At 39.6% G+C, this 27,726-nt stretch overlaps 1 protein-coding gene across 1 annotated transcript in view; it reads left to right on the top strand.

Annotated features, from left to right (window-relative positions):
- Positions 1-23,579, top strand: part of LOC122815071 (vomeronasal type-2 receptor 26-like) — a 114,460-nt gene extending 90,881 nt beyond the window's left edge. The window contains exon 3 of the mRNA XM_044087315.1: positions 22,651-23,579. Within this exon, the coding sequence (XP_043943250.1) occupies positions 22,651-23,579 (929 nt within the window). The remainder of the gene's footprint in view (positions 1-22,650) is intronic.
- The last annotated feature ends 4,147 nt before the right edge of the window (positions 23,580-27,726 follow it).

The raw sequence follows: 27,726 nt of genomic DNA, 5'->3' as shown, positions 1-27,726 counted from the left end.
GAGTAGATGGGGTAAGGGGGTTATGGCTGCTGACAGAGTCAGGCGGTGGTGTAACACATCTACACAAAGTATAGTATTAATAATAACAAAACAAAAATGCTTTTGAAGAGATCAAAAACACTGAGACATACAAAGCAGATTACTGTGGCTTTTGTCCAGGGAGTTAACCCAGGTGGATACTACCCCAGGCAGGTTTTGGTGGGTGGATAAAGAAGGTCTTAGGATTCCAATAGGGTACTTCAGTCTTTCAGAAATATGAGAAAAAACCTTAAGCCAGCTGGTAAGAATAAATAAATAAATAAATAAATATTTTCTGAAAATATTGAGCATAGCTCAGTGGTGGGCAAAGCTGCTAAGCTGAGATGAGCAGTGCTTAAAGGGGCAAATGTTGAGCAGTGCATAGCAGTTTGCAACTCTACTCAGCTGGGCTGACTACTGCTGACTACTAATGAGACTTCTAAGCAATGCACATACCAGCTGAGCAGAGCTAAGCACTACTGCTAAGCATTGCTCAGTTTTCATTTTAAAAAATATTTCAGAATTGCAAATTAATTAATCATTACTGACATATTATTAAGTGTATATAATTTACTTTACATGAAGTCCCCCTATGCACTTTCATTGCATTACCTTGGGATGTGACTATACTGTATGGGACACTTGTATTTACATGAGTGATTTCCCATGTTATATCCACTGACACTTCAATTTTGGACCAGCTAGACCACCCTGGTTAAGAAATATCAATTTCTACATCATTTAAAAACATAATAATTTTAACAATGCTTTCCCATGTAAAAATGAAGGGCCTGTCTTGGTACTTGAACCATGAACTGCTGCATGCTAAGCCAGAAATCTAACGACTACACTATTTTGCCATTGAGGATTTTAGCTATACATTTGTATTTAGCTGCTATAAGATGTTTAAGCAATGCTGAGCAAAGTGCTGTGATGAGCAAACATGCTCAGATATGCTTAAACTTCACATAACAGAAAATAAATGTAATACAACCACTTTAATTACATATATTAATACTAATGCTGATTCATATTTGGTAATGCACTACCTGTCATTCTATCAACTTTAAGTCTGCATGAGCAGTATTTCTTAAATGTACCCTATTTTGAGACCTTTGTCCCATGTTTAATTCATGGCTTTATCCAGACGTCTCAGTGGAATAGGCTGAGGTGTGTGCATACCTCTCAACTGTCCAGATTTTTGCAGACTGTCCAGATGTTTGGCTCATATTTTTGTTTTGTTTGTCATAAAATTTGTGCTTTTCTGCAAATCAGTGGGATGATATCAGGTTTGAAGTCACTAAATAACAGTATACATTTGAGTTTCAGACTTCTAATCCTTCAGAAAATGTATCTTAAAACAAACTCTGTTATTCTATCAAATTTCTAAGTTTATAAGACAAGCACTTAAAATATGTCCCTATTTTTGGACCTTTGTCCCCCCATTTTGTTGGGCTTTGTCCAAATTTTTGGGACTAAGAGGTCGATAGTTATGGGTGTGTATCCAAGGACACAATGCTACTGTAAAGTGCCGTATGGCACTTTGACAATGCAGGGGGTGTGTTTGTTACAGTTCCTGTCACACACACCCTGTATTGCTTCTCATTCACAATCCTGCTTTCACTGTCCATGGACACTAAAAGCATTGTAAAGTGCTATACGGCACTTTGACAGTGCAGGGGGAATGTTACAAATCTGTGAGCACTACTGCAGCACACCCCCTGCACTGATTCAGTGTTTGTGTCCGCAGATCCATCTCAGTAGTACGCCTTCATTAATATGAAAGCTGCACTACTGAGAGGAGGATGTCAATGCAAACACGATTCACTCCATGTAGGAATAACACTATTCCTACACTGAGTTTACTGAATCTGTGGGGGGGGGGGGGTATATCCAGAAAGGGAGATTGAGCAAAACCATGACAAAAGGCAAGAAGTCAGAATAGACATAGGAGAAGCATAGCCCAAGATAATAGCAACCTACAGACCACTACTGACAGAATGGGGCAACTCCGTCAGGAAATACCATGAGTGAAATTTACCAATCCCAAATTAGGATGAAGAGGTATATATGGAGAAATGGAACTAGGAAGTACATGACAAAAGTCATCTTAAAATGAAGACTATGTACTGGAACAGTTGGAAGTGTAAACTGGTTATACAAGTAAAAGGAAAGGTCAGCAACAGGGGGTTTGTATCAAGTTAATGAAGAGAGAAAAATATAACAATATAATTAAAGGTAACATACAGAGCAAAAAGGAGGGAAAAGAAGGTCTGCAGAAGATGAGAAACATTTAACCCAGAGTTTAAAGAATGATAAATCAAGTATTTTACAGAAAAAAACTGCAAAAAGTAGAAGGTAAAACAGGGCTAAAGTGTTTGTTGTATTGTAATATCTGGTGATGGGAAGTAAATTAGGGGTAGGACATTGTGTATGAATGAACAGCTATGCAAGGAAAAGTGCAGAAGAAGCAGAGTGAGGTGAAGTTTAAGGTGCAAAGAAAAAGCAACACTAAATCAAATGTGGGGAGCATTATAGAGTCAGGGAACAATGTAGGAAATATGATGCAGCACTAAATCAAATGTGAGGAAAATTATAGAGTCAGGGAACAATGTAGGAAATATGATGCAACACTAAATCAAATGTGGGGAGCATTATAGAGGCAGGGAACAATGTAGGAAATATGATGCAACACTAAATCAAATGTGGGGAGCATTATAGAGGCAGGGAACAATGTAGGCAATATGATGCAACACTAAATCAACTGTGGGGAGCATTATAGAGTCAGGGAACAATGTAGGCAATATGATGCAACACTAAATCAAATGTGGGGAGCATTACAGAGTCAGTGAACAATGTAGGCAATATGATGCAACACTAAATCAACTGTGGGGAGCATTATAGAGTCAGAGAACAATGTAGGCAATATGATGCAACACTAAATCAACTGTGGGGAGCATTATAGAGTCAGAGAACAATGTAGGCAATATGATGCAACACTAAATCAACTGTGGGGAGCATTATAGAGTCAGGGAACAATGTAGGAAATATGATGCAACACTAAATCAACTGTGTGGAGCATTATAGAGTCAGGGAACAATGTAGGAAATATGATGCAACACTAAACCAACTGTGGGGAGCATTATAGAGTCAGGGAACAATGTAGGAAATATGATGCAACACTAAATCAACTGTGGGGAGCATTATAGAGTCAGCGAACAATGTAGGAAATATGATGCAACACTAAATCAACTGTGGGGAGCATTATAGAGTCAGTGAACAATGTAGGCAATATGATGCAACACTAAATCAACTGTGGGGAGCATTATAAAGGCAGGGAACAATGTAGGAAATATGATGCAACACTAAATCAACTGTGGGGAGCATTATAGAGGCAGGGAACAATGTAGGCAATATGATGCAACACTAAATCAACTGTGGGGAGCATTATAGAGTCAGGGAACAATGTAGGAAATGTGATGCAACACTAAACCAACTGTGGGGAGCATTATAGAGTCAGGGAACAATGTAGGAAATATGATGCAACACTAAATCAACTGTGGGGAGCATTATAGAGTCAGGGAACAATGTAGGAAATGTGATGCAACACTAAACCAACTGTGGGGAACATTATAGAGGCAGGGAACAATGTAGGAAATATGATGCAACACTAAATCAACTGTGGGGAGCATTATAGAGTCAGGGAACAATGTAGGCAATATGATGCATCACTAAATCAACTGTGGGGAGCATTATAGAGTCAGGGAACAATGTAGGAAATATGATGCAACACTAAATCAACTGTGGGGAGCATTATAGAGTCAGGGAACAATGTAGGAAATATGATGCAACACTAAATCAACTGTGGGGAGCATTATAGAGTCAGGGAACAATGTAGGCAATATGATGCATCACTAAATCAACTGTGGGGAGCATTATAGAGTCAGGGAACAATGTAGGAAATATGATGCATCACTAAATCAACTGTGGGGAGCATTATAGAGTCAGTGAACAATGTAGGCAATATGATGCATCACTAAATCAACTGTGGGGAGCATTATAGAGTCAGGGAACAATGTAGGAAATATGATGCATCACTAAATCAACTGTGGGGAGCATTATAGAGTCAGGGAACAATGTAGGAAATATGATGCAACACTAAATCAACTGTGGGGAGCATTATAGAGTCAGGGAACAATGTAGGCAATATGATGCAACACTAAATCAACTGTGGGGAGCATTATAGAGTCAGGGAACAATGTAGGCAATATGATGCAACACTAAATCAACTGTGGGGAGCATTATAGAGTCAGGGAACAATGTAGGCAATATGATGCAACACTAAATCAACTGTGGGGAGCATTATAGAGTCAGGGAACAATGTAGGAAATATGATGCAACACTAAATCAACTGTGGGGAGCATTACAGAGTCAGGGAACAATGTAGGAAATATGATGCAACACTAAATCAACTGTGGGGAGCATTACAGGGTCAGGGAACAATGTAGGCAATATGATGAGATGTGGATTGTAATCCCGTATTGAGAACTGAAAGCGGAACAGGACAAGTGCAGGCGTAATGGAAGAGAATGCTGCCTAAAATGGCAGGATACTCTCACTAGTTATGGTACATGAAGGAATGAAACGAGAAGAACTCAGATTTAGTAAGACGGTGAACAAACAGAAGAAATGGAATCGGAAAGAAGAGGATACATATGAGCATTTTACACACCTCTACAAAGATAGAACAGGTATCACAAATAGCGAAGATACTTCCTAAAAGAATAAGTTGGAAAGATAGAGAGAAAGAGGAGGCAGAAGTAGTTGTAGAACAATAGTGTGAATTATGTGGCAGGAGTACAGAAGGTGTCCAATGGCTCTCTGTCCAGAAAGGCTAGTAAAGTCAGAAGGAACTGCTATGTTGCATGCTGGACTGATGGTGTAGAAAGGACAGTAAAAGGGCATTTACAGGATAAGTGTACACTAAGCTAGAGGTTATAGAGGGATGGACAACATAGGTAACAAGAAAGGAGCAAAATAAAAACTTAAATGTCTGTGTGGGTCCAGAAAAACTGAACTTTAGCTGTGAAAGGAAAGATTCTGCCAACAAGAGAGAAGAACTTGATGGATTTAACATAAGCAAGGTCACAAGGCAGCTATTGTTGAGGACATTATTATATAACTGAAACATTTAAAATAATGACTTGATTTATGAGATGAGGACATGTTACTGTAAGAGATGGATGTGGTGTTCCTCTTAAACTAAATACCAGTGCATTATTCCTTCAGTTCTAGCTCATAGCAGCCCAGAGAGTACATGAGTTAACTGTTATGTTCTTATACTATTCCATATGCCATCATTTTTATTTTTATTTATTTATTTATTTATTGATGTCCGGTTAGATTCTCAGCTAGAGCTTTTTCTGTGTGGAGACATACATGAATGGGAGTGCCTTCGTTGAAGGTTGTGCGTCAGACCTGGCAAGTCGGTACATAAAAATCTACTGCCAATCATTAGTGGGACGGAGTTCCGCTGTGGCGACCCCTAACCGGGAAAAGCCGAATAAACAAACAAACAAACATTGATTTACTTGCAGTATGCCACTGTCTTATGCATGTGCCAAGTTATTCTTTTTTAAAAACTGCAAACATTATCTGTCACACAAGTAAAAGTAACATCAACTAAAAGCAATAACTATTTACAAATTTTACCACAGTAGCAGCACAGTATAACTATTTTTATAATATCCTGACATTTTTCTGTATCTCTGCAGAGCAACTATTTTGATGTACATTTCTGACACCTTCATCATCTAAATGTCCAAATGTTTCTGTTACAAGTCCAATCATCCTCATCTGTATCTCATCCCTTCATTAAGTGATGTATCCTCGTCTGTACCTCTTCCCATCATTAAGTGATGTATCCTCATCTGAACCTTGTCCAATCAGTAAGTGATGTATCCTCATCTGTACCTCGTCCCATCATTAAGTGATGTATTCTTGTCTGTACCTCGTCCCATAAGTAAGTGATGTATCCTCATCTGTATCTCATCCCATCAAGTGATGTCTCCTCATCTGTACCTTGTCCCATCATTAAGTGATGTATCCTTGTTTGTAGCTCGTCCCATCTTCAAGTGATGTATTCTCATCTGTACCTCGTCCCGTCATTAAGTGATGTATCCTCTTCTGTACCATATCCCATCATTAAGTGATGTATCCTCATCTGTACCTCATCCCATTATTAAGAGATGTATCCTTGTCTATACCTCATCCCATCATCAAGTAATGTATCCTCATCTGTATCTCGTCCCATTATTAAGTGATTTTTCCTTGTTTGTCCTTGTCCCATCATTAAGTGATGTATTCTCATCTCTACCTCGTGCCATCATTAAGTGATGTATCCTCTTCTGTACCTCGTCCCGTTATTAAGTGATGTACCTCGTATATACCTTGTCCCATAAGTAGGTGATGTATCCTCATCTGTACCTCGTCCCATTAGTAAGTGATGTACCTTGTATATACCTTGTCCCATAAGTAGGTGATGTATCTTCATCTATACCTTGTCCCATCATTAAGTGATGTATCCTCATGTGTACCTCATCCCATCAGTAAGTGATGTATCCTCATCTGTACCTCGTTCCATTAGTAAGTGATGTATCCCCATCTGTATCGAGTCCCATTATTAAGTGATGTATCCTTGTCTATACCTCGTCCCATCAATAAGTGATGTTTCCTCATCTGTACCTCTTCCCATTAAGTGATGCATCCCCATCTGTACCTCGTCGCATTATCAAGTGATGTATCCTTGTCTGTACCTCGTCCCATCATTAAGTGATGTATCCTCATCTTTATCTTATCCCATCATCAAGTGATGTATCCTCATCTGTACCTCTTTCCATAATTAAGTGATGTATCCTTATCTGTACCTCACCCCATCATTAAGTGATGTATCCTCATCTATACCTCTTCCCATCATTAAGTCATGTATCCTCATCTGTACCTTGTCCCATCACCAAGTGATGTATCCTTAACTGTACCTTGTCCCATTAAGTGATGTAGCCTCATCTGTACCTCATCCCATAATCAAGTGATATATCCTCATCTGTACCTCTTCCCATCATTAAGTGATGTATCCCCATCTGTACCTCGCCCCATCATTAAGTGATGTATCCTCGTCTGTACTTCGTCCCATCAGTAGACGATGTATCCTCATCTGTATCTCATCCCATTAAGTGATGTATCCTTCTCTGTACTTTGTCCCAACTGTAGGTGATGTATCCTCATCTGTACTTCATCCCATTAAGAGATGAATCCTTGTCTGTACCTCGTCCCATCAGTAAGTGATGTATCCTCATCTGTACCTTATCCCATCATTAAGTGATGTATCCTCATCTGTATCTCATCCTAATAAGTGATGTATCCTCATCTGTACTTCGTCCCATCAAGTGGTGTATCCTTGTCAGTACCTCATTCCATCATTAAGTGATGTAGCCTTGTCTGTACCTCTTCTCATCAGTAAGTGATGTATCCTCAACTGTCCCTTGTTGCATCAAGTGATGTATCCTCATTTGTACCTCGTCCCATCATTATATGATGTATCCTCGTCTGTACCTCGTCCCATCATTAAGTGATGTATCCTCATCTGTACCTTATCCCAACATCAAGTGATGTATCCTAGTCTGTACCTCATCCCATCATGTGATGTATCATCGTCTGTACCTCGTGCCATTATTAAGTGATGTATCCTTGTCTGTACCTCGTCCCATCATTAAGTGATGTATCTTCTTCTCTACCTTGTCGCATCATCAAGTGATGTATCCTCGTCTGTACCTCATGCCATTATTAAGTGATGTATCTTCATCTGTACCTCGTGCCATCAGTAAGTGATGTATCCTCATCTGTACCTCATACCATCATCAAGTGATGTATCGTCATCTGTACCTCATCCCATTATTAAGTGATGTATCCTCGTCTGAACCTTGTCCCATCATTAAGAGATCTATCCTCGTCTATACCTCGTCCCATCAGTAAGTGATGTTTCCTCATCTGTACCTTGTCCCATCAAGTGATCTATCCTTGTCTGTACCTCGTCCCATTATTAAGTGATGTATCCTCGTCTGAACCTTGTCCCATCATTAATGTCCCATCATTGAGAGAGCTATCCTCGTCTGTACCTTGTCCCATCATTAAGTGATGTATTCTCATCTGTACCTTATCCCATCATTAAGTTATGTATCCTCAACTGTGCCTCATCCCATCAGTAAGCGATGTATCCTCATCTGTAACTCATCCCGTCAGTAAGTGATGTATCCTCATCTGTACTTCATCCCATCGTTAAGTGATGTATCCTCATATGTACCTCATCCCATCATTAAGTCATGTATCTTTGTCTTTACCTCATCCCACATCAAGTGATGTATCCTTGTCTATACCTCATCCCATCATTAAGTGATGTCTCCTCGTCTGTACCTCATCCCATCAATAAGTGATGTATCCTCATCTATACCTCATCCCATTCTTAAGTGATGTATCCTCGTCTATACCTCGTCCCAGCAGTAAGTGATGTAACCTCATCTGTACCTCTTCCCATCATCAAGTGATGTATCCTCGTCTGTACCTATTCCCATTATTAAGTGATGTATCCTCATCTGTACCTCATCCCATCAGTAAGTGATGTATCCTCGTCTGTACCTCGTCCCATCATTAAGTGATGTATCCTCATCTGTACCTCACCCCATCATTAAGTGATGTATCCTCATCTGTATCTCATCCCATTAAGTGATGTATCCTCATCTGCCCATGTCCCATAATTAAGTGATGTATCATCATCTGTACCTTGTCCCATCAAGCGATGTATCCTCATCTGTACCTCGTCCCATCATTAAGTGATTTATCCTCGTCTGTATCTTGTCCCATCATTAAGTGATGTATCTCATCTGTACCTTGTCCCATCATTAAGTGATGTATCCTCATCTGTATCTCATCCCATCATCAAGTGATGTATCCTCATCTGTATCTTGTCCCATCATTAAGTGATGTATCCTCATCTGTACCTCGCCCCATGATTAAGTGATGTATCCTCATCTGTACCTCATCCCATCATTAAATGATGCATTCTCATCTATACTTTGTCCCATCATTAAGTGATATCTCCTCGTCTGTACCTTGTTCCATCAGTAAGTGATGTATTCTCCTCTGTACCTTGCCTCATCATTAAGTGATGTATCCTCGTATGCAGCTCATCCCATCATTAAGTGATCTATCTTCATCTGTACCTCATCCCATCAGTAAGTGATGTATCCTCGTCTGTACCTCATCCCATTAGTAAGTGATGTATCCTCATCTGTACCTCTTCCCATCATTAAGTGATGTATCCTTGTCTGTACCTCGTCCCATCATTAAGTGATCTATCCTCGTCTGTTTTTCATCCCATCAGTAGGTAATGTATCCTCGTTTGTACCTCGTTGCATCAGTAAGTGATGTAGCCTCATCTGTACCTCGTCCCATCAGTAAGTGATGTATCCTCATCTGTACTTCATCCCATCATTAAGTAATGTATCGTCGTCTGTACCTTGTCGCATCAGTAAGTGATGTATCCTCATCTGTACTTCATCCCATCATTAAGTAATGTATCGTCGTCTGTACCTCGTCGCATCAGTAAGTGATGTATCCTTGTCTGTACCTTGTCTCATTATTAAGTGATGTATCCTTGTCTTTACCTCGTCCCTCATTAAGTGATGTATCCTCATCTATACCTCATCCCATCAGTAAGTGATATCTCCTTGTCTGTACCTCATCCCATCATTAAGTGATGTATTATCATCTGTTCCTCGTCCCATCATTAAGTGATGTATCCTGGACTGCAGCTCAGCCCATCATCACCCAATGTATAAGAGGTTGTTAATCACAGGAAACCATTTTCACAACAATTAAGAAATCTCAATTCATAAACAAAAAATAACTTACGAGTAAATTAAGCAATTAAACAGTCTGTGTTGTCCTTTTCACTATAAATACCTCCATGCTAAACAAAAATAGGAACTTTAAATATGCCCATCCTAAAAAGGATGGTAAACATACATTTTAAATCTGTTATATTTACCGAATGTCACACCCCTTCATGGCAGTACCTTACATACTGCACGTTCATATCTAATTCCTTTATATTTTCCAATGTAACCACCTAGCGACATATTTCTCTCGAGGTATTCTGTTTATTAATCTACTTTCCTATAAGTATATCTTGTCAATTAATAAAGTAACCTTCCTTCCTTCCTACTTTTGGTTTGCCAAGCTTCTTTTGTCTGGTTATAGCTTCTTAACAGGTAACATCATGAGATACACACTGGCTCTTTGAATTTTATTGCATTCACTTGCATTGTTATATCCGAACATTAATTTTCATTACCATATTTCTTTCTTCAAAAACACAGATAAAATCTGCTGTAATTAATCCTTAACTCCTGCTAACTTTGGTAACAACTATAATGTGGATGCAGGTCCACAGCAGTCCTTCCTCTTCCCTCCAGGAATGTGATTTTGCAGTAAGAAACATCTTTCTGAATCTTTGCAGCTTATTAAGATGTTTATAGGTTCATAGGTATACACTAAGCTAACACCCACAAGGGCCTTTACAAGCTAAGCCATAGAGACAGTTCCATGTAAATAACCTAAGACAGTGTGTCATTTTAATATACCTGGGCATCAAATACATACTTCCATTGGTCTTTCATCTACTTCCCTGTGACTTGTTGTCCTCATTAATGTTTAATTCCTCTTGTATCTTATAGACTTTGCTCACTGGTGTTTTTCATATTTTCTCCCCTGGCTTCCATCAGTAATAGCAACATCTGAGGAGATGTTTCTATAAAAAAGGTCTGGCTACCCAATATTACACAATAGTTTAATTATTCCTCTAACGTTTATTTTCAACTATCACAGAAATCCATATTTCTGTTGTATCTTGTCCTGAAAGAGAACCATTCTGTTTCACATCACCTCAATTGCTCAAAGAATATATATTTTTTCATTCCCTGTCATCCCTTTCCTGGGGTATTCCTACTCTCCCCTTGCCAATTGGCGATACATAATTCATCCACTCATGTATTCCTTGTCTGTTTAGCTGTTATTTGCTTTGTTTGTTTGTTTTTTGTAACATCTATGACTTGTTTCAGTACATTGGGTGGCACCCCCTCCACAAACCTATCACCCATTTTGCTTACTTTCAATATTCTCTTTGTTCCCAATTATTAATTTAGTAATTGTAAAAATTGTGCAAGATATTCACCTGTATCACTTCATAGTATAACTCCAGATCAGGGACATTCAACCCTTCATATTCCTTAGTCCAAGCTACTCCAGACTTAACATTTCTTGTGTCATATTTTTAACTTGCGTAAAAGAATCTAAAGTAACTGTGCCAAAAATGCCTGGCACATATATAAAAATACAGGACACAAAATGTACTCCTTGTATTCTGAAGTCTGCATCTTCGGATGTAATCCTTCAGCAGTTTATTCAACATTCTATATGTCATATTTATGAACACTAATGCTTTAATTTTTCTATTTCAATAAACCTTGTCTCATCCTGAGGTATCCGCAACATTTCCAGGTCATCTAACTAACATAAACCTTCCAGCATGTGTGCTGTCCATATTGGGAGCTCCTCAAAGTGAATCATGACTGGAACAATTCCATAAGAATCTCCCCCCAAAGAGGCATCATTATAAGATATGAAGACCACCACAGTGAGACCCCCTTTGCAGCTATAACAGCCGTGACTGTAATCTGAGGCTATTCTAGATCAACAATTATCTCACCTTGTCATTGAGATTAAGGCTAATAACTCTGCCCAGGGAAACTCATGACTGCCATGTAATATTATTATCATGGTCACTAACTACTTCTGACTGTATGTGAAGAGAGGCTGCAGAGTGACCAGCAAACCAGGAGCTCAGTCTGTGCATTATCCCTGCAGATCAGTTCACTCTTCATTCCGTACTCCAGCCCCCCAGCCCCCCTGCCCCCCAGTGCCATTTCAGTCTTCACTCCGTACTCCAGCCCCCCTGCCCCTCTGCCCCCCTGCCCCCCAGTGCCATCACTCCCAAGACCGACTAGCAGGTGGCGTAAGTGATGTGATGCTTAAAGTTTCCACTAAGGGCATTTTTCCTTCCTACATGCAGGAGCTCACTGTTTTCCAGATGAATCCCTCCACCTCACGTTTGGAAGAACTAATTTACATCCTGGTTCCTTATCAGTCTGCAATGAATGACACAAGTACATGACCATCACCACAGTCAGATACAGCAAAATGGATGATATCATTTGTAAATTACAGTGATGACACTTCCAGGTCCTCAAATTGGACATCCTCCCACCCTTAGCTATCTCCTGATATGCTGTTCCTGAACAAGAGAGGTGATAAAATGCATCCTTGGAAAAGTCTAACACTCCTTACAAACAAATTCAACTTCATTAATTCCAGGAATGAAGGCATAAGTCATACTTTTTCCATACAGGAATGAAGTAGCATATGGAGCCAGTGTCCCTGATAGAGTATTCCAGTATGACCTTCCACAGCACATGTCAGGAAACGCAATCTTAAGGCTTCATAAGGTCCACAAAATAACTATAGGCTAGACTAGCAGATTCCAATGACCCCTCAAAAAACTGCATAAGGCAAAAGAGTTGTTCCATAATTCTACATCCTGGAAGGAGTGTCGATTGTTACTTCTGAATCGAAGGTTCAGTTCTTGGCTGATGCTTTCTGTCCAACACTCTGATAGTGGCTTTTTCAGTTGGGCTGAAGACTGCAGTACCTCTGTAGCGGGAAGATACCATCTGCCTAGGAAAAAGTGACCAACAGTGCAGTTTAACACTTTAGAAGTGCTGGTCAGCACTTCTAAAGTAACAAACTGCAGTAACAGTAAACAGGCATATTATACGTACATAAGTTCATAGGTAATTAGTAAGGTAACAGTCCTAGGAGGCATTTTTAATTCTAGCCATGTTTTTCCCATAAGTAAATGATAGGATAAATTACCTGTGGGCATATAGTCGGCTTTAATTGGCTAAGTATTAACAAGTTGCTCTGTCCAATAGGGAAATAGGTGCCTGTCTAGGAGTACATTTCTGCTTCCCCATAGGGTCAGGAATAAACTCTGATTCACATAGATGGAAGGCTTGTTCCTGAGTAGCAGTAGTCTCTAGACACTCACCTGTCCCTCCAACCGGTTCCGTTTATGCTGCAACCAAGGTTTATTTCCTTTGATCAGGTATTTCTAATGTGGGGACGAGGTACATTCGAGGATACACCCCAGTAGTGACTTGTGGATGTGCAGCAAGTGCATCAGTATTAGATCGGACGAGGCCTTGTAAACCAGGCATAGATCACGTCTCAGCAATCTGCAGGAGACTGAGTATAAAGATAAGGCTCTAATGCTGTCTGTGTAGTCCATGTGGTTTATGCCATGTATTCCTTTTATTAGGAGCCTCGGGGGTGTTCTACTTGTCGCATATGCCTAATCAGGTACATACCGAGAGGTGCTTTGTACTCACTGACTGGCCTGATAAGGATGGAGCACACTCGGCAATGACATCTTTGGACCTGAATGTCATACTCCTGCATATAAATACATTGTGCAGTACAGAAGGATTTCCTTAAACAGTAGACACATGATGGTCAAAGGCCGCACATCTTCCCAAGTCTCTTACCACTGGATCTGCTCATAGGGCTGTATTATCTATGTAGTAATTTGCAGGACTGACTGTCTTTCCAATGGATACTGTTATACATTTTTATCGGATTTTAGACTGGTCAAAGGCCACACATGTTCCCAAGTCCCTTACCACTGGATCTGCTCATAGGGGTGTATTATCTATGTAGTAATTTGCAGGACTGACTGTCTTTCCAATGGATACTGTTATACATTTTTATCGGATTTTAGACTATGCCTCTGGTACTGATTATTAGTTTGCAGCAAACCCTCTTGGAGGATGTTAGGTTCCTTAGGGGATGCCATGATTGCTCCAAGCTTGCAGTTATCCAGAAACTCGGTCAGCCAGAGGCCTTTGAAGTTAGATCTGACTTCTGAAAAGTAGATGCCAAAAAGCAGTGGTCTCAGCACCGAGCCCTTACTAGGGTCTTTGCTAATGACTGACCTTTCTGTGGATGTAGACTTCCCTACTGTGACTTCCGCTGTCCTATCTGTGAGCCATTTAACTATATAATGGTTGACATTGGGGTTTACTCCTATTTTCATGAGTTTGTCTACAATGCCCATCCCATATGGGTAATAGTGCTAAATGCTTTGGCCAGGTCAAAACAAACAGTGTGTACTGTTTTGCCCTTGTCCATAGCTTTAGTGCCTTTCTCAAAAAATCAACCAGGTTGAGAAGGCACAATCTGACTTTGAAGAAGCCAGACTGTGTTGGATCTGGTATCTGAAGGTTTCCTATGTCTTTATTTATAATATTTATGATAATTCTGTCCTTGACATTACATATGAGACTAGTCAGATTTTCGAGTCTGTAGTTACCTAGGTCAGTAGATGGTCTAGACTTGTGCAGAGGGATAATTCACTAGGCATGGATCCAGGCTAAGACTGGACAGTGATGTTTAGAAGGCTTGACAAATTCTTTTTATGCTATCCAGTAAGCATCTCCGGATATTAACAGGAGCCACGGATGCAGTATTATTTGCTTTGAAGTATGCCTTGAATACATGTTTGCTATTGATAGCAGGGGGAATTATGTTCAAGGGTATCTTTTGAGAGGTTTTGGTGGGAGTGAAGGGTGAAATCGGTGCTAAATTTATCAGCCATAAAATTTTCCATAATCTCCAGCTTTATATACGTGGCTCCATTTGCAATCAGTTCAGCATATTCCAGTGTACTGCCTTTGAGACTACAGACATAGTTGAAGAAAGCCTTGTGATTGTCCTTTGCTTGTGAGTGTCTTTATCTCAAATTTAGCTTTGGTGGACTTGATAAGGCTCTTCAGTTGCTTATTTATTTTGGTGAGGAGTTTCTCGCCCTGCTGACCATAGCATGTCATAGTTTTGGGCATGTTTTTCTTCCTTTTGTTATACAACTTGTTGATATTGGGATTCCACCAGGGTGGTTTATTCTTTGTGTTAGCCCTGTGCTTATTCCAGGTGGATACAGCTGCCTTGGTGCAGCTGTTTACATGACGATGTAGGGTTTCTTTGAATAATTCTGCATTAGAAGAAGAGTTCATGTGGTTTGGAGGGGGACTTAAAACTTTACAAGTTATCATCCAGTAGTAGAAGGTTTGCTTTGGAATAATTCCCAAATGTTTGTCTCAGGTTTTTCTTTACTTTCAAAAGAGACTGCTTTATGGTCTGACCTGACATGTGTGGGCGTTATATGTGAGTGCATGCAAACTTCCTCCATGTTTGTAAGGCTTAGGTTAAGGTTGCTGGTGCCCCAAATGGGTGCATGGACTAGCCGGTCTGCAGCATTTGTGTTGACAAAGTCCAGGAATGTCTGGTCATGTGTATTGGAAGTTGTGTATTGACCAGTTTATAATGGAGTAGTTGAAGTAATTCAGCATTGTAGTGTTCAGCTCAATGCAAAGTTAGTCCAGTTCATTTAGGGGTGCAGTTCATTTAGGGGTGCAGTTCATTTAGGGGTGCAGTACGGTGTAGGACTATACTTATGGTTGGTGGACACGGAGAAGCTCAAGTGCATCATCTTGACTGCATGTCATGAAAAACCACAGGACACTTCCAAAAAGCAGAATTAAAATAAGAAAGTTTAATCCAAAAACCAAAGGTACACAATATGGTAAGCGCTTTCATTCTGTTATTACAAAACTTCATCAAAGACATTTAAAAGAACCTCCAATTAAACAGTAGCATCATATCATGTGATACTATAAAACCACATGAGCAGACATTACTTAAAGTGACATGAACCCCTTAAATAGAGAGATATAAAATCATTTAAGAATTAAAACAGAAATCCTGTGTTACAGCAAAAACTAAGAAACGTATGGCTATATGTCATCAAGTACTACTCAAAATTATTTAAAATTATTTAAAAATGAATGCCATGAATTATACTTTATCTTGTCTAAGCTTCAGCTTAAGTAAGGAACCTACTGAGGCATGATCTTTAAGCCCTAGCCAGTTATAAGAATTAAAATAAATTTGCCAAAACAATTCTTTTTTTCTAAAATAACTGGTCAGGGGCCTCCATGAGGATTAGAAACAACTTTCTCCAATACTGAATTTAAAGGTGTGCCCAATATATCATTGTATGTGTCTATACAAGGCATTAGTGTTTTTTCTTTCCGTATTTCATAGTTATGGTTATAGACTTGATCATGGAGTTTATGCTCCATTTTGCCTGTGTAATAACATACACAAGACAGGCAAGCCTGTTTCACAATTATCTGTTCCTTTTACATCAAAAGTTCTCCCTAAAACAGTGAAACACTCCCCCTTCAACAAATACTTACAATGATTGCATCTCCCACATTTTTTGACTCCAGTTTTACCCCTAAGATCAGTACTATTTCTTTCAAAAATAGATTTTAAATTCCTTCTTCTTTTATATACAATAGGGGGGTCTGGGACCTATTTATCCCCTATATTAATTTATTTACTAAGAAGGTTCCAATTCTTATTTAAAATCCATCTTATAGCATTGCTTTCAAAACTATAGGCTGTGATAAGGGTGTGAGATAAGCTAGGCTACCCTGTGCTATGATTCATCCCTGATACATAGTCCTCCTCATAAGTTGTACCAAATGGTTGCTTCAGCGAAAATAGTGGAACAAAATGTCCCGTATTTATAGGTGACCTCTGAGATATGTTCCTCTATCAAACCACATGGAAGATGGATATCCCCTCTTCATAAACATGCACTTAAGAAATTGGCATTCATTTTTGTAACCCTCATCCCTTGTAACCATTTGTGCTGTGTGGTCCAATTGACCCTTAATTATGGCCCTCTTTTGGCTAAAGGGATGGCCACTAGTAAAATGCAAAAATGTATTGGAAAATGTGGGCTTCCTATAAATTTCCAATGTAAAATTGCTGCTGACCTTGTCTTTACTTAACATAACATCCAAGTATGGAAGGTTGTCAATACCAATAGTGTGCAAGAAAGATAGTGCGTGCTGGTATTAATATACTTGAGAAAATTATTAATATCACCTCTCTCCCCACCCCTCCATATGATAAATATATCATCAAGGTACTGAAGGTACAACCTGAAGTGAGTAATGAAACAGATTCTAAATGAAGACCTGTGCTCCCATTGTAATATTACAATATTTGCAAAACGAGAGCCACAGAACGATCACATGGCCACTTTTTTTGCAGCTACAGTTGACCCTCATAAAAAATAAAATTATTTGAAAGCACAAGTTCTAACACCTCTTCATATAGATTAACTTTGTCTTGCTCAATCCCTCTTCTCCCTAGGTCCTCAGTAAACCACAACCAATATCGTGGGGTATAACTGTTTACAAATCGTGCACTTCAATGGTAACAAAAATGCCATTCGCATCGAAATCAAGCCCGTTGATTTTTTGCTAAAAGTGTCAAGAATCTCCACAGATGTGTTCACACCTTTATCTAACTGTTTGATAATTAGGTGGTTATCAGAAAACATGAGACAATTGCTACATTGTGCTAGGATGCCCATTTCCATAAAACTGGCAGCCGAGACAGAAGGAAAGTGCTTATCTTTAGTTCTAGATCTTTACTATGTGGATTACAAGGGGAGTTGTAAGGGGAGGGGTCAAGAATAGATTTATTTGGGCCCTATTTAAGTGAAAATGCAATGTTTAAGACAAGACTGTTGGAGTAATGCTTTTCTTTGTGCAAACCACATTAATGGTTTCAAACCAGGTTTCAGAGATGGTGAGAATGTGGGTAAGTGCTTCATTAGCCATTCATGTGGGTCAGTTATTTTGTTAGTAATGCTTCTGATGTTAATAATGAGAAATTTCAGCTCTAAATGGCTAGTGGAAGCATTGTATGGGAACGCTTCTGATGTTAATAATGAGAAACTTCAGCTCTAAATGGCTAGTGGAAGCATTCTATGGGAACGAGAGGTAGGGAAGGGGAAGACTCATATATGGTCAGTGGGGGAGGTCCAGGGTTAGGGTGAATGTCACTATACAATGATGGAATTTGATGGATAAGAGGATGTAGGGGAAGCTTGTTTGCCTGCTTAACTTTCGGGAATGCTGAAATCCTCATTTCCATTCTCAAACTAAACACACAGAAAAAAAAACTTAGGTATCATTATTTATTTATTTTTATTTTATTTAACATTTGTTTACTGGGAAAGTCTGACTGGAAAGAGCCCATTTTCAGTGGAGGCCTGGGGAGAAATGCTCCAGACACATTGCTTTAGAACATGGGAGAAAACTGGAGCACCAGGAGGGAACCCATGCAAATGCAGGGAGGACATGTGGTCTCTGCAGAGAGGGCACCCTAGCCAAGAATCAAACCAGAGATCCTCTTGCTGTGAGGGGACAATGCTATCCACTGCACCACTGCACTACCCTATATATACATTACCTTATACATCCCACCAGGAGACATAATCTCTGCTCTAGAAGATATTTTTTCCCAAATAACATCAAGCAAACCTTATAAAACAATCATTCTAAGGAACCCAAACATAGACAGGCTCTCCCTCACTACTGACTTCCCCATCATCATCATATCACTAAACCTATTTGTCTGCACTCAAATTATTCAAACCCCAGCTAGGTTCAACAAACCAAAAATAAACAATCCCTCCTGGACTGGATACTGACCACTAATCCAAACAAAGTATCGCCCTCAGGAGCCATAACACATGGTGATCACTTCCCCACCTTTGCAATTACAAGTACTACCCATGTGCCCAGACAATATCACTTTATGGAAGTAAGTAATCTAACCAACCTTAATTCCAATACATTCCTATTCACTCTAAACCCAGTCAGTTGAAATTTTTCTAGGTGATGCTGTTGTTCTTGTTATCAGGCTTCAATTAGAAGAATGAGAGTCACAGCACAATACCACCCCAGCTGTCTTCTGACACCAAAATGCTCATGCAGAAAATGGATAAGGCCTATGAGAGTCACAGCACAATACCACCCCAGCTGTCTTCTGACACCAAAATGCTCAGGCAGAAAATGGATAAGGCCTGGAAACTCTTCAACAAACTTGAACTCCACAAGCCTAAAAAAAACATCAAAACAGACAAAATGTACTATTACTTTGACTCACAAAGCATTCACCATGAAAACCCAAAAATAGGTACTGAGGCCTATCAAAAACCTTAACCCCTGGTAGATGTCAACATCTCAAACCATGCCCTGATGTGGACCCAGATTGTATTGCCACTCTGTTCATATCCTACTTTATAAACATCATACATTTATTGCTCAATAAAAATTACAATTAAATCCATAAAATACTTCTAAACACATCTACAGTCCCAGTGCCATTGTTGTCAGCTCTGTCACCATCTATACCATAAAGAAGTGTGTCCTCAGACTTAAACCTACCACCTTAGCTACTGATAACCTATCGGATAACTATCTAAAAAATGCTGCTGAAGCCATAGCCCATCCTGTCTCTGTTCTCGGGTCAATATTATAAGCACGAAAACCCTAAACCGCGATTGCTCACATGAGCAAAAATGCCGTGAATTGAAAGTGTGTTTGTGGGGTCGTGTTACATTGAGGAGTGGGATATTTGCCTTTCCTCACTGTAGTGCGACCTCGGAGTTATAATACATAGTTAGTGGGGGGTACAGCCCCCCACATTAGCAAGTTCAATTACCGGCATTGTCGCTCATGTGAGCGCTCGCGGTTTAGTGTTTCCGTGCGTATAATATAGATCCTCTGTTCTCACAAATAGATCTTCCTTTATGGAAGAAATCAAATATCCTACCTCTTTACAAAGAAGACATCCCTGAACTCTCTATCTACATAATCTCTCTTATTCAGCATGGTTTCAGGCCAAACCACAGCACTAATACTGCATTACTCAGTTTCATAAACACCGCCAGTCACAAATTCTCACAAATAATACTGTATCCACATTATTTTTACTTATCAAAAGCTGTTGTTATGGTCAATCTCCCATGATGCTACTGTTTCAGAGGAGTATCTGCTGTTTTTTAAGCTGGCCATCAAACAGATCACAGGGTATTAAATTGCAATGAAGCTATTCCAACATCATAACAGTATCTGTAGGTGTACCCCAAGGATCAATACTTGGGCCCCTCTTGTTCAACATATTTTTTAACAATTTATACACTGCTGTCAACTGTTAAAATTGACGACCTAATCCAATATGCTGATGATTCAACTGTTATATGCTTAACCCAGTATAAACATCGGCTTTAACAACTCACTCAGGACTCCTTCACCTTCATTGAAACTCAGCTGGCCAAATCTGATTTTATCCTGAAACAAAAAAAAATACTCCTTTTCACCCTTAAGTCTAATACTGATTATAAAACAAGCTTCAAAATCACCTCCTCCAACAAAGCAATAATTGAAGTAATGTCCAATATTACACTACCAGATGTCACCATTAATGATCATTTTAAATTTGGCTTACATATTCAATGAGCTACCAAAGAAGCTTGGTCTCATATACAGAATTGCAGACTATCTCCCGGAAAGTATCAGGACAGCCCTCAACTGCATATACAGAGTTAAAAACTATTTCTCTCTCACCTCCATATACAGAGTTAAATACTATCTGCTAGAAATTATCAGGACATCCGTCACCTCCATATACAGAATTAAGGACTGTTTCCCTCACCTTCATATACAGAGTTAAATACTATCTGCTAGAAAGTATCAGGACAGCCCTCACCTCCATATATATTGTTAAATACTATCTCCTAAAAAATACCAGAACAGCCCTCACCTCTATATACAGAGTTAAATACTATCTGATAGAAAGTATCAAGACAGCCCTCACCTCCATGTACAGAGTTAAAAAAATCACCCTCACCTCTATATACAGAGTTAAATTCTGTTGCCTTCACCTCCATATGCAGAGTTAAATACTATCTGCTAGAAATTATCAGAACATCCCTCACTTCCATATACAGAGTTAAATACTGTCTCCCTCACCTCCATATACAGAGTTAAATACTATCACATAGGAAGTATCAGGACAGCCCTCACCTTCTCCCATCTTCCTTCCATATTCCAATATGTTTCATTGACTTCCCCTTCTAGGCCACACACAGGAGAAGCCCTGAGCAGTGCTACAATAAAATAGTGGAATTTGGACCGAGTAAAGCCATCTCTTCTCATCACAGCCTTGTCCTTAAACACCCCATGTCAGTAGAGCTACCTTACTACCTCACTCTCTCTCACCTACAAATAGCATACATTGTGGTGTATCACCTTGAAAGGTGCCCTGCCCTAGGTTCATTGTTACAACCCCAACCAGCAATCCACACTAGTGATAACCAGCATCCCCTCATGGTTCTGGACATTGAGTAGTGAATAGTTGGTTGTGCTGATAGGTAGGGTGGTTGGGACACAGAGTTGTATCTATGGGGGTGAGAATAGTGGGCATATGCTGTTATGAAGGATTATGGGATTTCAGGGCTTAAAATAATGGAGTGTCTGGTGTCTTTCTCTGCTGATGATACTTGTCTTTTAGAAAGCTCTAGCAGTGAAGCCTAAAGGTGAGAAGAATAATGTGTGACTGAGCTTGATGTATCCTCAGTGAAGCCTAAAGGTGAGAAGAATAAGGTGTGACTGAGCTTGATGTATCCTCAGTGAAGCCTAAAGGTGAGAAGAATAAGGTGTGACTGAGCTTGATGTATCCTCAGTGAAGCGTAAAGGTGAGAAGAATAATGTGTGACTGAGCTTGATGTATCCTCAGTGAAGCCTAAAGGTGAGAAGAATAAGGTGTGACTGAGCTTGATGTATCCTCAGTGAAGCCTAAAGGTGAGAAGAATAAGGTGTGACTGAGCTTGATGTATCCTCAGTGAAGCGTAAAGGTGAGAAGAATAAGGTGTGACTGAGCTTGATGTATCCTCAGTGAAGCGTAAAGGTGAGAAGAATAAGGTGTGACTGAGCTTGATGTATCCTCAGTGAAGCCTAAAGGTGAGAAGAATAAGGTGTGACTGAGCTTGATGTATCCTCAGTGAAGCCTAAAGGTGAGAAGAATAAGATGTGACTGAGCTTGATGTATCCTCAGTGAAGCCTAAAGGTGAGAAGAATAAGGTGTGACTGAGCTTGATGTATCCTCAGTGAAGCCTAAAGGTGAGAAGAATAAGGTGTGACTGAGCTTGATGTATCCTCAGTGAAGCCTAAAGGTGAGAAGAATAAGGTGTGACTGAGCTTGATGTATCCTCAGTGAAGCCTAAAGGTGAGAAGAATAAGGTGTGACTGAGCTTGATGTATCCTGTAAAGAAACAAAAATTCTAGGGCTTTCTACAGGCCATTTCACTTTCCAAATGCTCTGATGTTTTTCTACTTTTTTCTGATTTGGAAAGAATGAAAATATGAAATATGATAGAATACTCACACAAGAATTTAACATAAGACACATTTATACACTTGTGAAAATATTCCTCAGTCACTTTAAAACTCATGATATTTTTCTCTTGTTTTTCAGACAGCAATGATTGTACAAAATGTCCACCAGCTGAGTGGTCCAGTGAACAGCGGGAGAACTGCATGCCAAAAATAGTGGAGTTTATTTCTTATGAAGATCCCATGGGGACAGGTTTAGCTACCTCTTCAGTACTGCTCTCAGCGATCACATTGTCTGTGTTTTGTGTCTTTATTGTTTATCGACACACCCCAGTAGTGAAAGCCAACAATCTGGTCATCAGCTACGGTCTCCTTGTGGCTCTGATACTGTGCTTCCTGAGTTCCCTTCTTTTCATTGGTCAGCCTAGAAAGGTGACTTGCATGCTTCGCCAGATTGCATTTGGCATATCATTTTCCCTTTGTATTTCATGCATTCTTGCAAAAACCACAACAGTTGTGATTGCTTTTAGTGCAACAAAACCAAACAGCAAATTGTCTGTATTTGTGGGTTCCAGATTACCGCACTATATTATTATCCTGTCAGTAATTGTTCAGCTGATTCTGTGCATTTCTTGGCTCACTACATCTCCTCCATTCCCTGTATTAAATATGAATGTAGCCATTAACATAATATCAGTTGAGTGCAATGAGGGCTCGGCCTTCACTTTCTACTGCATGTTGGGATATCTCGGATTATTGGCAGCTGTGAGTTTTATAGCTGCTTTTCTTGCAAGGAAACTACCAGACAGTTTTAATGAAGCAAAGTTCATCACTTTTAGCATGGTTGTTTTCCTCAGTGTGTGGCTCTCTTTTGTCCCTGCCTATGTCAGCACCAAAGGGAAGTACATGGTTGCTGTTGAGATTTTTGCCATCATGTCTTCTAGTGGAGGTCTTCTGTGTTGTATCTTTTTCCCAAAGTGTTACGTTATTCTCCTGCACCCCGAGTGGAACACAAAGGAGTATCTGATTCGGATGGGGAATTCAAATAAAAGATTGAACAGAAATTCATGACTATGGAGAAAGAGTAAAGCATACCTGTTATTGTTAAAGTTAGCATGTTAGGACATTATATTACTTAGTTTGAGGATACTTTAACTAATGTAGTCATTAAAGTTAAATTATATTCAGTACCTCTGTTAACTAGTTTTCTTGGAAGTACACTGCTAAAAGTAAAGGCTATGGCACCAAGTGAAGTTTTAACCATACCTATATCTATCTATCTATCTATCTATCTATCTGTCTATCTATCTATCTATCGATATCTATTATATATATAATATATGGGCCTACATCATATGATCGACAGCTCATATGATCAACTCTGATTTCACCGAGAACAAAACACCTAAAGCTCAAAACACCGACAACTCATTTGATCGAAACTCATAACATTGACACATGAAATTCAAAGCATTATGCCAATTCCCCACTGTAGTGCGACCCTGGAGTTAGAATAAATAGTTAGGGGGTGTGGGGGTGGGGCCCCCACATTATTTACATAAATATTGTCATTTCTGTTATAAGTATCCACGTGTATATTTAAAATTGATGACATATGTGAGGGGCTTTGCCCCCCACACCCCCCATCTATTTATTCTAACTCCAGAGTCACGCTATAGTGGGGAAAGGGAATAATGCATTGAATTTCATGCATCAATGTTATGAGTTTCGATCAAATGAGTTGTCGATGTTTTGAGATTTAGGTGTTCTGGTCTCTCTGAAAAGTTTGTCGATCATATGAGCTGTCGATCATATGAAGTAGACCCATATATATATATATATATATATATATATATAGTAGAATGATATAAAAAGATTAATTTCTATATATGGCAGGAATAACCCTATGAACTGACATCCATTTTATTTGGTTGAACTCAGGCAATAACGTAGTATAAGGTATAACTTATGGCAGCGGTTACAAATGCCCAGAAGCATACTTGAAAGATTTACAAGGTAGCTATGTTTAACTGTGTTAAAATGAAAGCAATTCTGGCTGTACTGAATAAACACCAGGGACAATTTCCTATTGTGAGCTGCACTTTCTGTTATTCATTTATGTTAATATTTTCATTACAAATGCTGAGCTTTGACAATGTCGTGATACACGTACAGAATGAGAAATGAGAACATGCTGAGCTTTGACAATGTAGTGATCCACGTACAGAATGAGAAATGAGAACATGCTGAGCTTTGACAATGTTGTGATCCATGTACAGAATGAGAAATGAGAACATGCTGAGCTTTGACAATGTCGTGATCCACGTACCGAATGAGAAATGAGAACATGCTGAGCTTTGACAATGTCCTGATCCACGTACAGAATGAGAAATGAGAACATGCTGAGCTTTGACAATGTCGTGATCCATGTACAGTATGAGAAATGAGAACATGCTGAGCTTTGACAATGTCGTGATCCACGTACAGAATGAGAAATGAGAACATGCTGAGCTTTGACAATGTCGTGATCCACATACAGAATGAGAAATGAGAACATGCTGAGCTTTGACAATGTCGTGATCGATGTACAGAATGAGAAATGAGAACATGCTGAGCTTTGACAATGTCGTGATCCATGTACAGAATGAGAAATGAGAACATGCTGAGCTTTGACAATGTCGTGATCCACGTACAGAATGAGAAATGAGAACATGCTGAGCTTTGACAATGTCGTGATCCACGTACAGAATGAGAAATGAGAACATGCTGAGCTTTGACAATGTTGTGATCCATGTACAGAATGAGAAATGAGAACATGCTGAGCTTTGACAATGTCGTGATCCACGTACCGAATGAGAAATGAGAACATGCTGAGCTTTGACAATGTCCTGATCCACGTACAGAATGAGAAATGAGAACATGCTGAGCTTTGACAATGTCGTGATCCACGTACAGAATGAGAAATGAGAACATGCTGAGCTTTGACAATGTTGTGATCCATGTACAGAATGAGAAATGAGAACATGCTGAGCTTTGACAATGTCGTGATCCACGTACCGAATGAGAAATGAGAACATGCTGAGCTTTGACAATGTCCTGATCCACGTACAGAATGAGAAATGAGAACATGCTGAGCTTTGACAATGTCATGATCCATGTACAGTATGAGAAATGAGAACATGCTGAGCTTTGACAATGTCGTGATCCACGTACAGAATGAGAAATGAGAACATGCTGAGCTTTGACAATGTCGTGATCCACATACAGAATGAGAAATGAGAACATGCTGAGCTTTGACAATGTCGTGATCCATGTACAGAATGAGAAATGAGAACATGCTGAGCTTTGACAATGTCGTGATCCACGTACAGAATGAGAAATGAGAACATGCTGAGCTTTGACAATGTCGTGATCCACGTACAGAATGAGAAATGAGAACATGCTGAGCTTTGACAATGTCGTGATCCACGTACAGAATGAGAAATGAGAACATGCTGAGCTTTGACAATGTTGTGATCCATGTACAGAATGAGAAATGAGAACATGCTGAGCTTTGACAATGTCATGATCCACGTACCGAATGAGAAATGAGAACATGCTGAGCTTTGACAATGTCCTGATCCACGTACAGAATGAGAAATGAGAACATGCTGAGCTTTGACAATGTCGTGATCCATGTACAGTATGAGAAATGAGAACATGCTGAGCTTTGACAATGTCCTGATCCACGTACAGAATGAGAAATGAGAACATGCTGAGCTTTGACAATGTCGTGATCCACGTACAGAATGAGAAATGAGAACATGCTGAGTTTTGACAATGTTGTGATCCATGTAAAGAATGAGAAATGAGAACATGCTGAGCTTTGACAATGTCGTGATCCACGTACAGAATGAGAAATGAGAACATGCTGAGCTTTGACAATGTCGTGATCCACGTACAGAATGAGAAATGAGAACATGCTGAGCTTTGACAATGTCGTGATCCACGTACAGAATGAGAAATGAGAACATGCTGAGCTTTGACAATGTCGTGATCCACGTACAGAATGAGAAATGAGAACATGCTGAGCTTTGACAATGTTGTGATCCATGTACAGAATGAGAAATGAGAACATGCTGAGCTTTGACAATGTCGTGATCCACGTACCGAATGAGAAATGAGAACATGCTGAGCTTTGACAATGTCGTGATCCACGTACAGAATGAGAAATGAGAACATGCTGAGCTTTGACAATGTCGTGATCCACGTACAGAATGAGAAATGAGAACATGCTGAGCTTTGACAATGTCGTGATCCATGTACAGAATGAGAAATGAGAACATGCTGAACTTTGACAATGTCGTGATCCATGTACCGAATGAGAAATGAGAACATGCTGAGCTTTGACAATGTCGTGATCCACGTAGAGAATGAGAAATGAGAACATGCTGAGCTTTGACAATGTCGTGATCCATGTACAGAATGAGAAATGAGAACATGCTGAGCTTTGACAATGTCGTGATCCACGTACAGGATGGGAAATGAGAACATGCTGAGCTTTGACAATGTTGTGATCCATGTACAGAATGAGAAATGAGAACAGAAATGAGAACATGCTGAGCTTTGACAATGTTGTGATCCACGTACAGAATGAGAAATGAGAACATGCTGAGCTCTGACAATGTTGTGATCGATGTACAGAATGAGAAATGAGAACATGCTGAGCTTTGACAATGTCGTGATCCATGTACAGAATGAGAAATGAGAACATGCTGAGCTTTGACAATGTCGTGATCCACGTACAGAAAGAGAAATGAGAACATGCTGAGCTTTGACAATGTTGTGATCCATGTACAGAATGAGAAATGAGAACATGCTGAGCTTTGACAATGTCGTGATCCACGTACAGAATGAGAAATGAGAACATGCTGAGCTTTGACAATGTCGTGATCAACGTACAGAATGAGAAATGAGAACATGCTGAGCTTTGACAATGTCATGATCCACGTACAGAATGAGAAATGAGAACATGCTGAGCTTTGATAATGTCGTGATCCACGTACAGAATGAGAAATGAGAACATGCTGAGCTTTGACAATGTAGTGATCCACGTACAGAATGAGAAATGAGAACATGCTGAGCTTTGACAATGTCGTGATCCACGTACAGAATGAGAAATGAGAACATGCTGAGCTTTGACAATGTCGTGATCCACGTACAGCATGAGAAATGAGAA

This window comes from Protopterus annectens, chromosome 11.part0 (genome assembly GCF_019279795.1).
Source record: "Protopterus annectens isolate FY-2018-M chromosome 11.part0, PAN1.0, whole genome shotgun sequence".
Lineage (NCBI taxonomy): Eukaryota > Metazoa > Chordata > Ceratodontiformes > Protopteridae > Protopterus > Protopterus annectens.
Note: the sequence above shows the minus strand (reverse complement) of the source record. Positions and strands in the feature narration are given on the sequence as shown.